Source organism: Balaenoptera acutorostrata, chromosome 11 (assembly GCF_949987535.1).
Source record: "Balaenoptera acutorostrata chromosome 11, mBalAcu1.1, whole genome shotgun sequence".
NCBI classification, from domain to species: domain Eukaryota; kingdom Metazoa; phylum Chordata; class Mammalia; order Artiodactyla; family Balaenopteridae; genus Balaenoptera; species Balaenoptera acutorostrata.
Genome location: NC_080074.1, coordinates 47,874,953 through 47,887,436, shown reverse-complemented (window position 1 = coordinate 47,887,436; position 12,484 = coordinate 47,874,953). Strand labels below are relative to the sequence as shown.

At 35.8% G+C, this 12,484-nt stretch overlaps 1 protein-coding gene across 2 annotated transcripts in view; it reads right to left on the bottom strand.

Annotated features, from left to right (window-relative positions):
* PTPRB (protein tyrosine phosphatase receptor type B) overlaps positions 1-12,484 on the bottom strand; it is a 113,168-nt gene that overhangs the window by 99,780 nt on the left and 904 nt on the right. For both annotated transcript variants that reach the window (XR_452232.2, XM_057556812.1), the window contains exons 2-3: positions 11,650-12,045; positions 2,281-2,531 (exon numbers count right to left, since the gene is read on the bottom strand). Coding sequence is in view for 1 of the 2 variants with exons in the window: in XM_057556812.1 (XP_057412795.1) it covers positions 2,281-2,531; positions 11,650-12,045 (647 nt within the window). In the remaining variant the exon portion in view is untranslated. The remainder of the gene's footprint in view (positions 1-2,280; positions 2,532-11,649; positions 12,046-12,484) is intronic.

Genomic DNA, 12,484 nt, shown 5'->3' with positions numbered 1-12,484 from the left:
CTAGGTGTTGAGGTAGAGTATCTTTCAACATTACTTTTAAAGGACAGGGATTTTACCTCCCAAGTGACCCACTTTTATTTTTCAAAGTATTTAACTACAGCAGTTTATAACAGACTGTTATAAAGTAAATGCTCCCACTGAATCAAATGATGATCTAGCAGGGTTGCCTCACCTAAGGCATGAGAGTCATGGAAAACTGCGGTTTTAGAAACTGCCTTTGGAAAGAGCATAGCTTTTATACATTCAGCTTCCGAGGACATAGTTAAGGTTTTGCCTGAGCTTCAAGAAAAAAAATGGAACACGAGATCTTTGGCTGCAGAGTCATTCTGGTGCTCCATCTGGGAGCTCATATAAACTTTAGAGTGAACTTCACTTTAGAAAAATACTAAAAATCAAAGACCAAAAAACCCTACAGAGTAGTTGCCACAGCCCAAGGCTGCAAACCCAGCTCTGGGGCTGGACCACGTGGGCTCTGTAACACGGTGCTGGGTCGGCCCTGGGACTGCCATGCCTGCAACAGAGTTCTAGAGCTGGCTGTCCTTGACTCATCCCAGTGAGCCTGGCCATGTCTGGGAGCTTTCTGTGTCTTTGTTTCACAATGGTCCGACTTGGGCAAAGATGGGGAAATATTCTTTTTGCTAAAAGACAATGCTTTAGTGTTCAGGCAGATATGTTTCTATTGTAGTTTTTATTCAGCACGTTTCTTATTTGACACAGTTTTTGTTTTGTACTAGTATCTGTCTCTGTCTCTATGGGTATATCTGTATGTATACTGATAAAAATTAGTACGTATATACTGATATCACTACGTGTGTACTGGTATGTATCAGTACATATATATATATACGCACACACACACATCAGTACAGAAAAAATAGATATAAATATTTAAGCTCAGCTATAAAAATACTTTTATAAACTGATGTTAGAATGCAGTTTTAGCAGAGGCAAAATGAACAAGTGCTCCACCAAGAAGTGTTCAACTTCAAAAGCAGGTGGAGAATCTCTCACTGATATCGGTGGTTGAAAGGGCTCAGGACTCAGAGATTTAGGGATAGCACAGTGACAGTTCATGATGGCTTCCTTAAGTAAAAGCTCTCCTGCTCCTTTTTCCTGTCTTCCCTTCCCACTTTCCAAGCCCAGCCAGATCTGAAACCATGATGATCAAGCTAGGAGAGGTGGGTAAAGAGCTGAGTGAGAAGTGAGAGAATTTGAACATATTCCCTTTCCCTTATTTCAAGACCAAACTTGGTGGGGTGATGGGAGAGGAGAAGCTAATATTTCAATTGAATTCGGAGTTTGGGTTATTTCCTGAAATGGATATTTTTGCTAATGGGTTGAGAGTGAGTGTTGAATTTTAAAGTGATATAAAGAGTGTCCAGAAAAGTCATGAGGCCTTCTGAACTTCTATTCAGAGGCAAGGCAAAAACTAGGTTGAGGGGAAGATATATGGTACTGGCTCTATTTGTTTTGTGATCCATAATGAGGTATGTGTTCACTAGTCGGGAGTCATGTGCAACATTCATTTCTGCACAATGCAAAAGAAACCAGAGCACTAAAATGCGTAAGTCATAAGCATAGTGTTGGGCTTTTACTCTCTTTAAATTATTTGGGTTGCCTATTAGGAAACAGCTAAATATTGCCAAATGAAACCTTAGCTTCTAAAATTTCTTTTAATTACACTGTTACTGTCTAAAATGATAGCCTAAAACCCTGAGTGGAAAGCAAAACCAAAGAGATGAACACCTGAAATGGAAACACTATGTGAACAGACTCTGTGGCTGTGTCACTGCTGCTTCTCAGCCATTTATCTGTCCTCTTGTGGATGCTGATGTGAAATTGCTTATCCTCCTCCATGTTCACAAATCCCTTAGAGTGATTGCTGAATCTTCCATTGCTTTGTGACTCTCTCCCCTCCCTTATAAGCATAAACGATTGTGAAATACATCCAGGGGGACCTGCAAGGGACTGATTTCAATTTCTATTTCCTGGTTTTAGGTCATCGTAAGCCTATGAACCCTGACGTCGGTTCAGAAATGTGGCCAACCTACAGGAGTGCAGTTATAATTATCTTCAGCTTATAAAGGTGTAGCAATTTAAATTCTATCCCAAAGATTTTCTCATTACACAAAATGCATTCATGTACAATTAGCACCCAGGACACAGAGTGCCTGTTCTCCCACTTGAGTAGCAGTATTTCCAGCAAAGCAAATCTTTTCAACCAATGGGCTTTCTGAGACCTTACCAAACCACACTCCAGCCCCTCCCCTCTCCCCTTACCTCTTCAGTGGTGCTGGAGAAGGGTTGAGTAGTCCAGGGAACCCAAGATGTAGTTCCAGCCATCTGCAGATTGGGGTGCTGCCTCTGGCTGCTGTTTTGGCTGTAGTTTTCTGTAGTACTTCTGGTGAAGGTCTCTGTGGTATTGCTAATAAGGTGTTCCAGGCTATATGGAAGTGCATTAAAAGTAGTGGGGATTTGGGGAGGAGTTGTGTTTCTAGTGCTCCTTACAGAGACTTCCGCTCCCAGGCCAGCTGAGGTAAAGAAAGGACAGTTGCTAAAATTACCCTCATGTTTTAGGGATTCTTCACATAAAAGCAATTTTACTTAGAAAAAGACCGCTTTAACAATGGGCACGTAGATAAGCTTCAGTTATATGAAAAATAGAAGATACTTTGAGTGTGACCATACTCATTTGCCCTGTCCATTTCACCCATCTATCAATTTTATCCATCTATCAATTTTACAGGGTGCAGGGAGAGTTGTGGAAACTGTGCTATCAGGGCTGTAACTGTGCTATAAGCATACAAAGAGGCTCAAAATGGAAACGGTATTTTTTAACATTTAGCAAGATGTAAATATCAGCTGTTCTCTTAAATGTAAATAAAATAATCATTACCATTAAGCATCTTTTCCTTGAGATGTGGAGGGTTGTGCAGAGTACCCTGTATACAGTGTTGCCAAATTTTAGCAAATAAAAATAGGTGATGCCCAGTTAAATTAGAATTTCACATGAATAACCAGTAATTCAGTATATTTAATACATCCCCAATATACATTACATTATATTAGGAATATGCTTATACAAAAAAATTGTCATTTATCTGAAATTCAAGTGTAACTGAATGGTGTATATTTTATCTGGCAACCCTACCTGCACATCTACCAGATCTAGGCTTTGATAAATGTTTAGACATTCTCCCTAGTTTCTGTTTTTATCTTCTTGAATCCTGTGCCACTATCACTGCCATTGTGCCTGGCAGACCAGATTCATTTATCCCTGGGGTGTCTTCTACAGGACAAACCCAACTGTACTATTAGCAATATGCCTTTACAACAAACTCCAAGCAGTCTTAATTCTGCAGTCTTAATTGAGTTAGGTGTTAGAATGTCCTTTTACATAGATATTGATCTATTGTTGGGATGTAAAAATTTCTGTATGTGGAGATTAGTATTTTGGTCATTTTGAGCTTTGGCCAATGCCAATCCCCTGAGTTGACAGGGGATTTCAATTTTAGCTGTGACAATTTTAGCTCTCAGACCCTCAAAAAAAAAAAAAAAAAGATTTAATGATGAGGTGAGGACAGAGACAAGCTTCCAAATACCTAGCATGTAATTATGTGTCTTAGCATGTCAACCTATGATTACTCTTCTTCACTAAGGAGCAGTTGGTAAGTTCTCATCCTGAGAACTATTTTTTTTTTTTAGTCAGCTTACAGAATTAATTCAGTGGATGAAACAAGACCTCCCCCAAATTAGGTAAATGATCAAAACACTCTTGAAATTTCTTCTGCAGATAACATAGCTTATCGCCATTGCATATAGCTTTGGAATATCTTATGGAAAAACTTTTGCTCTTCTGTAATTGTCTTTAATTAACCTTCTAAATGTATTTTTAAAACCCTCCAAACCAAACAAGTCCATTTTCCATTTTAGGCCACCACCTTTTTTCCAAAGAAAGAACCTACAGAATATTCAGGTCTGGTACCCCTTCACTTTGTGCCTATGTTTTTAACTTGTGCTATTTAAGAAGCAGGAAGGAAACTTTAGTCTTAACATTTGATTTCCAAATTTCGTGAATTTCAAAGCAGTGATGTGCAAACTTTGCTAGGCATCACATCACCTTTGGGGCTTGTTAGACAACTGGAGCCTAACCGCCCTACCACCCTCCACCCCCAAAATTGTGATTTAGTAGATCTGGTGTGGGAACCAGCACCTGCATTTCTAATAAGTTTCTCAGGTGTAATATACATCCAAGTATATAATTTTATCCATGTATACAATATGAGGCAAAGCTGAATTCTAATCATTTCTTATGTGGACATTGAAGGATTATAAAGTAGATGGGAGGAAAGAAAATCCATCATAGAAATATATAAGGTGATGAAAATAAGTTCATCTTTCCATTGCCTGAACTCTTTGTTGAAATGGGTGCTATGAAATTATACTAAAAATAGTAGATCTTTGGATGTTTTGGGTTCTATAATTCTTCTGATGTTCTTTGAAAAGGTATATACATTTTACAGTTCATGAAAGAACAAGATATATTTTGACAAATGCAAGGAAAAGTTCTTATACAATGGAACAATATGTTGAAGCTATTTTTAAAAAGCTTTATTGTACCATTGCCACTACATTGTTTCCACATTATACACAATTCCTCTTAGAACACAATTCAAAATAAGGTGGACCGTCCTGGGTCCAATCTCAGAAGTTTTAGCACTTAATGTGTAAAAAATAAAGTTCAGCACTGATAGCTCACCTATAAGATGATTTGCAATGACTGCATAATATAAAGCCCATATTCAAATACATTTCTTAAAAAAGCAATATGTATTTTAGTTTATTAATTCATCTATGATTGTCTCAGAAAAAATCAATAATAGAAATGGAATTTTTGTATAATGATAATAAAGACAATAGACAATTTGTTAGTTTCCCTCTTTTAAATGATACAAAAAACTTTCGAGCATATTGAAAGAAATAACTTGAATAAAACTCATTTTGGAGATAGAACATTTTAACTATATTGATACTTTCCATTCTGTAGGAAGATGCCAAATGTAATGTGCCCTTTAAAAGTGGGAAAATAATCTGGAAAAGAGGTAATAAATGAAATAGAAGATACCTTAGAAGAATGATGATTTGTATATATATATCTATACATAAATATTTAAATTTAATATATAAAATATTTTAAATAAGATTGGGATAGAATAAAGATAAAGTTAAAGGTCTGGGAATTATAATAGTCTAAATAATTATCAGAAATGGTAAAATGAATAATTAACATTTCAGAAAATGTAGTCAATGAAATAAAGGATACATTAAAAAATACACATGCCTAAATTTGAAAAAGTGAGTAAGGAAGTGAAAAGTTGTTGAAAAGAGTACCGAAGATGGAGAATTACAAACAATGGGAGACACAACAAATGAGAAGGCATAATCAGAGGTTAATTTTTTTTTTTTTACAGGCCTTAAAAAAGATGCAAGATTAGAAAAAAGTAAAATTAATAAATGGAAATTGATACCAGGACATAGCATAGTAAAACATCAAAGCATAGCATAGTAAAAAAATTAGGTTAAAAAAACAAATGAAAGCTTAGCCAATCAAAGAAATACTTTTCAAAAGCCAATTACTACTCAACTACTGTACTGTGGGTTGCCTTATGAAGATGTGCCTCGTTTATCCTAATGCCCCATGTTTTCTTTTGGGAAGGTACAAACACACACATTGGAAAAGGATGAGATGGTGGGATAGAAGGATGGAGGGGGAAAAATGGCTTATAAGTTCATGGCTCCCACACTGTGGGAGAGACATGCTGAGCCAGAGGCTACTTAAACAGGGTCAGGGCAAGGGCAGATGGAAAGTGGGTGAATAACTTGGTGTGTCCAGGGCTGGCTCATCCATTAAGTACATTGGAACATTGCCTAGGGCCCATGATTTTAGGGCCCATGAAATGATTTAATTTCTTTAAAAATAATTTTTCAAAAAGAACTTTCAGGGTCAAAGAAAATGTTAAAAATTTTTTTTCACACATCATGAAAGAATGAGAATGTTAGGACACAAGAAAATCTATTAACTTATTTTATTTTATTTTTCCCAGTGGAGAAAGGGACCCACAAAGATATAAGAGCACATATGAAAGTCATTTGTGGCCCTGGGTGTGCCCTGGTAAGTTCATTGATGTGTCACAGGTTGAAAATCGTTGGGGGGACTCTGGATGCTGTGTTAGATATTTTTTAATGATCGTATAAAGCATATATTAATGATCGTATAAAGCATATATTAATGATCATGACCAGATGATTTTCAATGATCATGTAAATAAATGGTTAATTGCAAGGCCCATGTTGTTATAATGATGCTAGGAGAAAAACTCTAAAATGGCTGTGACAGCCAATTTGGTCAAAGTAGAGTCTACACAAAAGACACTTTCGGTTTTGTTTTGTTCATTTCGCATCAAGCTCTCTGTATTTACAAGCACTCCTACTAATCCCTAAAGGAAATAAGCTACTAAAACCCTGTCTCCCAAGAGCATACATGATTGTTTACCTATTACAATGCTTATGCAGTTTATTCCCTCACCTGTATGAATACAATTAAACAATTACTTTAACCAACAGGCATATCAAGCCAGCCAACAATATGATTTATTCAGCAGTGAAATCTCTTTTAGGGATTTTACTAACTCAGCCATATCAGGGATATTGGAAATATGTCTGCAAAAATTTGCCTGTCCTCAGATAAATATGAGAGCTGAATGAATGAATCTGTAGTAGATGCTGAATAAATGTTGACTGGTTGGCTGACGTATACAGTGTTTCTCTTCATACAATATGAAACATCTTAGTGAAAGTAACAATTTTAGACAATCATCCAGGTGTTTATACTTGTAGGGAGACTTGGCATTCCTCGGAATAGGTATCCAAACGATAGATGGAATTTTGTACTCTTCATCCAGAAGACCTAGAACTACATGAGCATAGTCTACCTGCCAATAGATTTGTGCTGGTGCTGTGGAAACTCTTTTCAAGTTTAGAATGCTTTTGTTTCCCTCTCCTAAGGATTATTTGCTTAGATATGCTTGCAGATCAGTAATATCCTTTGAGTAGATTTCTCTGTTACCCATATAAAAGAGGGGGCCAATGAATGAGTTATTTTCCAGATCATGTAGGTCCATAAAACTTCAATGATTCGGCCACTGTAACCTTTGTTGTCTGCTTGTGGTGTCAAGACTATTTCCTGTTGGAACTGTAACTTTTGATTTAAAAATTCTTCTTAACTTGGGAAGGAGAGAAAAGCAATAGTCACGACTTCAATAGTGGCACAAAGTAGTCCTTAGCTTTCCTTTATTGTTCCCAATAATTCTGATATTCAGCACCTTTTAGAAGTTGAAACATTTACTAATTTAGACAGCATTTATTGACCAAGGGAACCAAGATTACCTTTAAAGGAGATGAAGATTTCTAAGTTATGATCCCTGTTAACAGGTTTATAGCACAGTAATTTAGGTTTTCGAACTCTTTTCCTTTTGCATCTCCTGTATATACAAAAGACTTGGTCATGGAAAAATGATTTTTTCAGTTGAATTTCTAGTGAACTTTCCTAGAAATGTACAAGTACCCCCCAAACTGTAGACCAATATAATTTTCGCTTTAGCTTATAAGGTTTTTGTTATGCAGGAAGCCCTTTACTTAGGAGTGCTATGTTTTAAGAGCTTGTAAATTAGAGATTTGGGCCTCAGAATGCATTTTTACTCCTAAAGTAATAATAATCCTTAAAAAAGTCGAATGTGTGATTATATAAAATTGCTATACTGTTGAACAAAACACAATTTGGTTTTTCCTTATTGCATTATTGACGACTGCCTTGTGTGAATTTATAGAGACTGAGAAATTATACACAAAATATTTCTAAAAGTCATACTCTTAATACAGTGACTCCAAGGATGTAGCTATATAACACCAAAATATAGGGAGGAAAAATTAGAATCTGTCAATCACTTGTTTTATTGACACATTGCTAAAGGTAAGATGGTTTCCAGATAACTGGATATCTGGCAACTGATTGACAAAAGAATATACGGGGAGAATGAAATTTTGTAATTTTTAGCCAGATATGTTGGCATTTTGGAGGCAATGCTTTTTATTATTACTTTTACTATTCAGAATAATAGCTATAAGGCTCTAATTTTTAAAAAATTGATCTTAAAAGTTTGATTTTTTAAAAAAGAGTCTGTCTACCAGGTACACTTTTTTTTTTTTTTTTTTTTTTGTCCAGAATGAAGATATGTAGTATATTCTTTAAGGGTAAACTTGAAATTCAGAGGGAATGGCAAAAATCTCAAACCATCTTTTCTTTAATTTGGTATTCTACTATGTACTGGTGATCCTAGTTCTACACAATCTATATATTCTTTTTAATTAGATTCCCATTAATTAGGTCCCATTAAATTCTATTTGTCCATTAAAAGTTTGTTTTAAGGGGTTTTATTTATTTATTTTTTAAGTCTTTATTGGATTTGTTACAATATTGCTTCTGTTTTATGTTTTGGTTTTTTGGCTGGGAGGCATGTGGGGTCTTAGCTCCCTAATCAGGGATCGAACCTGCACCCCTTGCATTGGAAGGCGAAGTCTCAACCACTGGACCACCAGGGAAGTCCCAAGGGGTTTTAAAGAAATATAAATTATATGAAAAATTTAAAAGACAGGTCAATTTTACATTCTTCTCCTAATAAAAAATCATTGCAGTAGTGCTGATTATTTGAGGAAATCTGACCCTAGTATAGGTCCTTCTCTCAAAAACCTTCACATTAACTTTTGAATTGAATTTTAACCAACTTTGGAAGCCTATTCAATTCACCCTCCCTGTATAGAGGAACTCGAGTAAAGGAGAGGTAGAAGAAGAAAAAAGGTGTCTTATTGAGAATGAAGCACAGCTAAATTATGACAAAATCCAGTGGGCACTCAAAGGATTGTTTAAAAAGTATGCAATTTAAGAATTATCTTTTAATTAAAAAAAAAAAGAAACCCACAGTTGCTTAATGTGACACACTGGCAAGAATATATATTGGAGGAAGGGGTATTTTTTTTTTTTCTACTTACACTCTACTGCAATTAACTATTTACTTATTTGCCTTCCCCATTATCCTAAGAAGCAAGACATATTTAGTGATTCTCAACTTTGGCTGCACATTAGAATCACCTTGGAAGCATTTAAAAATTATAATGCCTGAGTTAGTTGGTCTAGAGGATGAAGCCTGGATATTAATACTATTTCAAAGGTCCCATTGGGATTCTGATGTGAAGCTTGGGTTGAGAATCACTGGTGTAGAGTACTTCAGTTACTAGCACAAGCTCTGGCACCTAGTAGGTAATAGAGAAATATTACTTATATACTTGAATGGCATCATGAATGTTTCCTCTATGAAACAAATATGAAATGCATAGTTCAGATTTTGACCTTCACAGGTATGCTTTTACTGAAGAACCTAATTAAAAAAATCACATCCTATGGATTAACAACATGCATATTTGTGCTGCTTAAGAGTATAGTATTTAGTTATCAACTCTTTAAGAAAGGACATTTGGAATCATTCATCACAAACATCTGCATGCAATTTAATTTTTCACAATGGATTCTCTAGAAAATCAGTGAGTGTCCATGCTATGGGTCAACCAATATCATTCTGTGTGGATTGAGAAGAAAAATGTGTCTGTTAGCTTATAACTGTGTTAAGGCAAAAGTATACATTGTACCTATGCATATTCAAATATAAGATTTTTTTGAACTATAATCGTACAAATTTTAGCTCTGCTTTTTCTAGAAGTCCATTTTTTTTCCAACACACATTATCAGGCATTTTTGGATATGGCATGTTCAGTGGTTAACTGTAACTGGTATATTGTATCTACTTTACTTTTGAAGTGAAGTCCATCACTGGGCATGTTTTGTATGAAGGTCAAAGGAGATAGTTTTTCCATGAATTACCTTCTATCTTAAATAACCCATATCTACTGAATCCATATGTGCTTTTAAAAAGTTCTAATGAAAGAATATTCTTCTAAATAAGGTTTGATTAGGATTTGGGGAGGAATCTCACTTCTTGTGTATAACCATGCACCTTACAACTGAAATATTTACAATGTTTCTATGTTGTTTAGGACAGGCCTAGTTAGATGAACTACAGGAAAGGAATTGTATGAATTGGTGCTATATGCTGTATACTCTCTGATAAAGTTGAATTTTCTAATTAACTTTTACATTTTTTTTATCTTACTCTCATTTCAGAAATTTTATAAGAACAGGGACTCTTCTTGTATTGTAGAAGAGCCCATGCGTTTAGTTGGCACCTAATTAGATGTTTGTCTAATTTTTGAAGTGAATGAGTGACAGATAACTGTTCAAAGATCAGTGTGGTGAAAAAACTCATATAAGCCTCAAAAATCAACACCTAATAAAAAGATTTAAAGGTACAGTGGATGTTGATCCCCAGATGAGGTTGTGAATCAAAATTATTTGGGGAACTTTTTAAAAAATATCAAGTATCATGCCCAAATATAGATTTCTTGGAATCAAATCTTGGAGATGATCATAGAGGAAGAAATGATGGCAATGATTCCCTCTACTTCTCCTCCCCACCAGATGATTCTGGATGTAGCCAATTGGGCGAGAGTCTGTGTAAGCATTTGGGAAGTACTATAAAATGGAACATGTACTGGTCGAGGAATCAAGAAACTTGGGTTCTAATCATACCTCTGCCACTTAATTATCTGGGACAATTCCCTTAACCTTGACAAATTTTAATCTTAATGAACGGCTTCATTTCTAGAGAATTCCTCCAGTGATTTATACCTAATATGTAATAATTCTTTTATCCGTCATGACTTCCTAAAGCAAACCTCTAATAGAGGAGTAAATAAGCAGTAAGATGATTCAATAAAATAGAAAATTAAGCCACATCCACAAATAAAAATTCCTAGTCTAGGACTGAACTGTATGTTGTACCAGAAATTTATGCACGTGTATACAAGTTTTTATATGTGTCCATCATCTAGGTTATATCCATCGATGATCAACAAATTAGAAAACTCTGTGGCTGCACATTGGTTCTTACCATTTCAAAATATGTTATCTCCAAAAAATATCTACCCTTAAACATTAGTACAAGAGATTGGCAAAAGCGTAATTTATTATCTTCCCAGTCTTAGCAAGCACCATTATGATGTTGTAATAGTTCCTCATAATCAGAGAATAGAAGTGTCTAAATCAGCAAAAATATTAATTTCCTGATCATTGGCTTTAGTCATTGCATATACATATGTACATAGAGCTACACATCCACATTTAGTAGTACTTAACCAAAGTGCTTAATGTCTGGAACAAAAGAGAAGCTTGAGAAATATTTGTTGAATTAACAAAAGAAGCAAGAAAGAAAGGAAGGAAGAATGAGAGATAGAAAAAGTTGGGCTTATTTTAATGAAGATAATGAAGTTTTCCAAGTCAGTGGGTACCACGTGATCCATTTCCATTAGCTTATGAATCTTCCATAGGAATTTTGTTGGGGCATGTGGACTTCCCTTGAATGTGAAAAAACAAGACATTTAGCAGAAAAACTTTCAGAATCGATTCTGAAAGGAAGAGCTCACCTTTTTTAGAGCAGAGGCTTTCATTGACTGGTTTTCCCTCTTCGTTGACATCTATTTTCATCCAGCTGTGGAGGTACTTCCTGCCCTTCTTGACCACCACCCTGAAGCCTTGTTTCTTGAGAAAGAGAGAGGCATTTTCCACCTCAAGGAACCCTTCCTTCTCATAGCAAGTCCATCGAGGTGCCCGGGAGCAGGGGGCAAAGATGGCGGATCGGGAAGGGCCACCAGAAGAATCAGAGATGCCCAGGCACAGAGCAGATTTAACATGAAAGAGCTTTCCATCCTCAGTCCACATCCACTGCTGGTTCTGGCTGGTCCCATTGCACAAGTCCATGACCACTCTCTCATTTTTGAAAAGGCACTGTTGTTTCTGGACATGGACAATCTGAAACCCCTCTGGAAAATGAGAAGCTCATCAAGTACTACGTAGAAAATCATAAGGCCCACCAGAAAACAAAACAACCCACCCACAAATCAACCACAAATGAGGTTTACTTATCTTTTGCAATTGCTATCATTTCAAGTGACTATTCCCAGATTCAACACATGTGATTTAAAATCCCAAAGCAGACAATGTCAAAATGTCACACTTAGCTCCCTTTCTTTTCCTTTCACATGGCTTAGGGAAGAAAATACACCCCCACTGAAATAATGAAAGGAAGCTTGGAAAAGAAACAAAACCATCCAAAGAGTATGGTGCGATATTTTAGCCCAAATAATTAAATATGTTAAAGTTATAAAAAACCCAGATCCTGTTTTAACCATTTCACTCCTTCCACCTCACCTCCATCCCCCACTCTAAAAAAGCACCCCTTTTCCCAAACCTTAAATTACT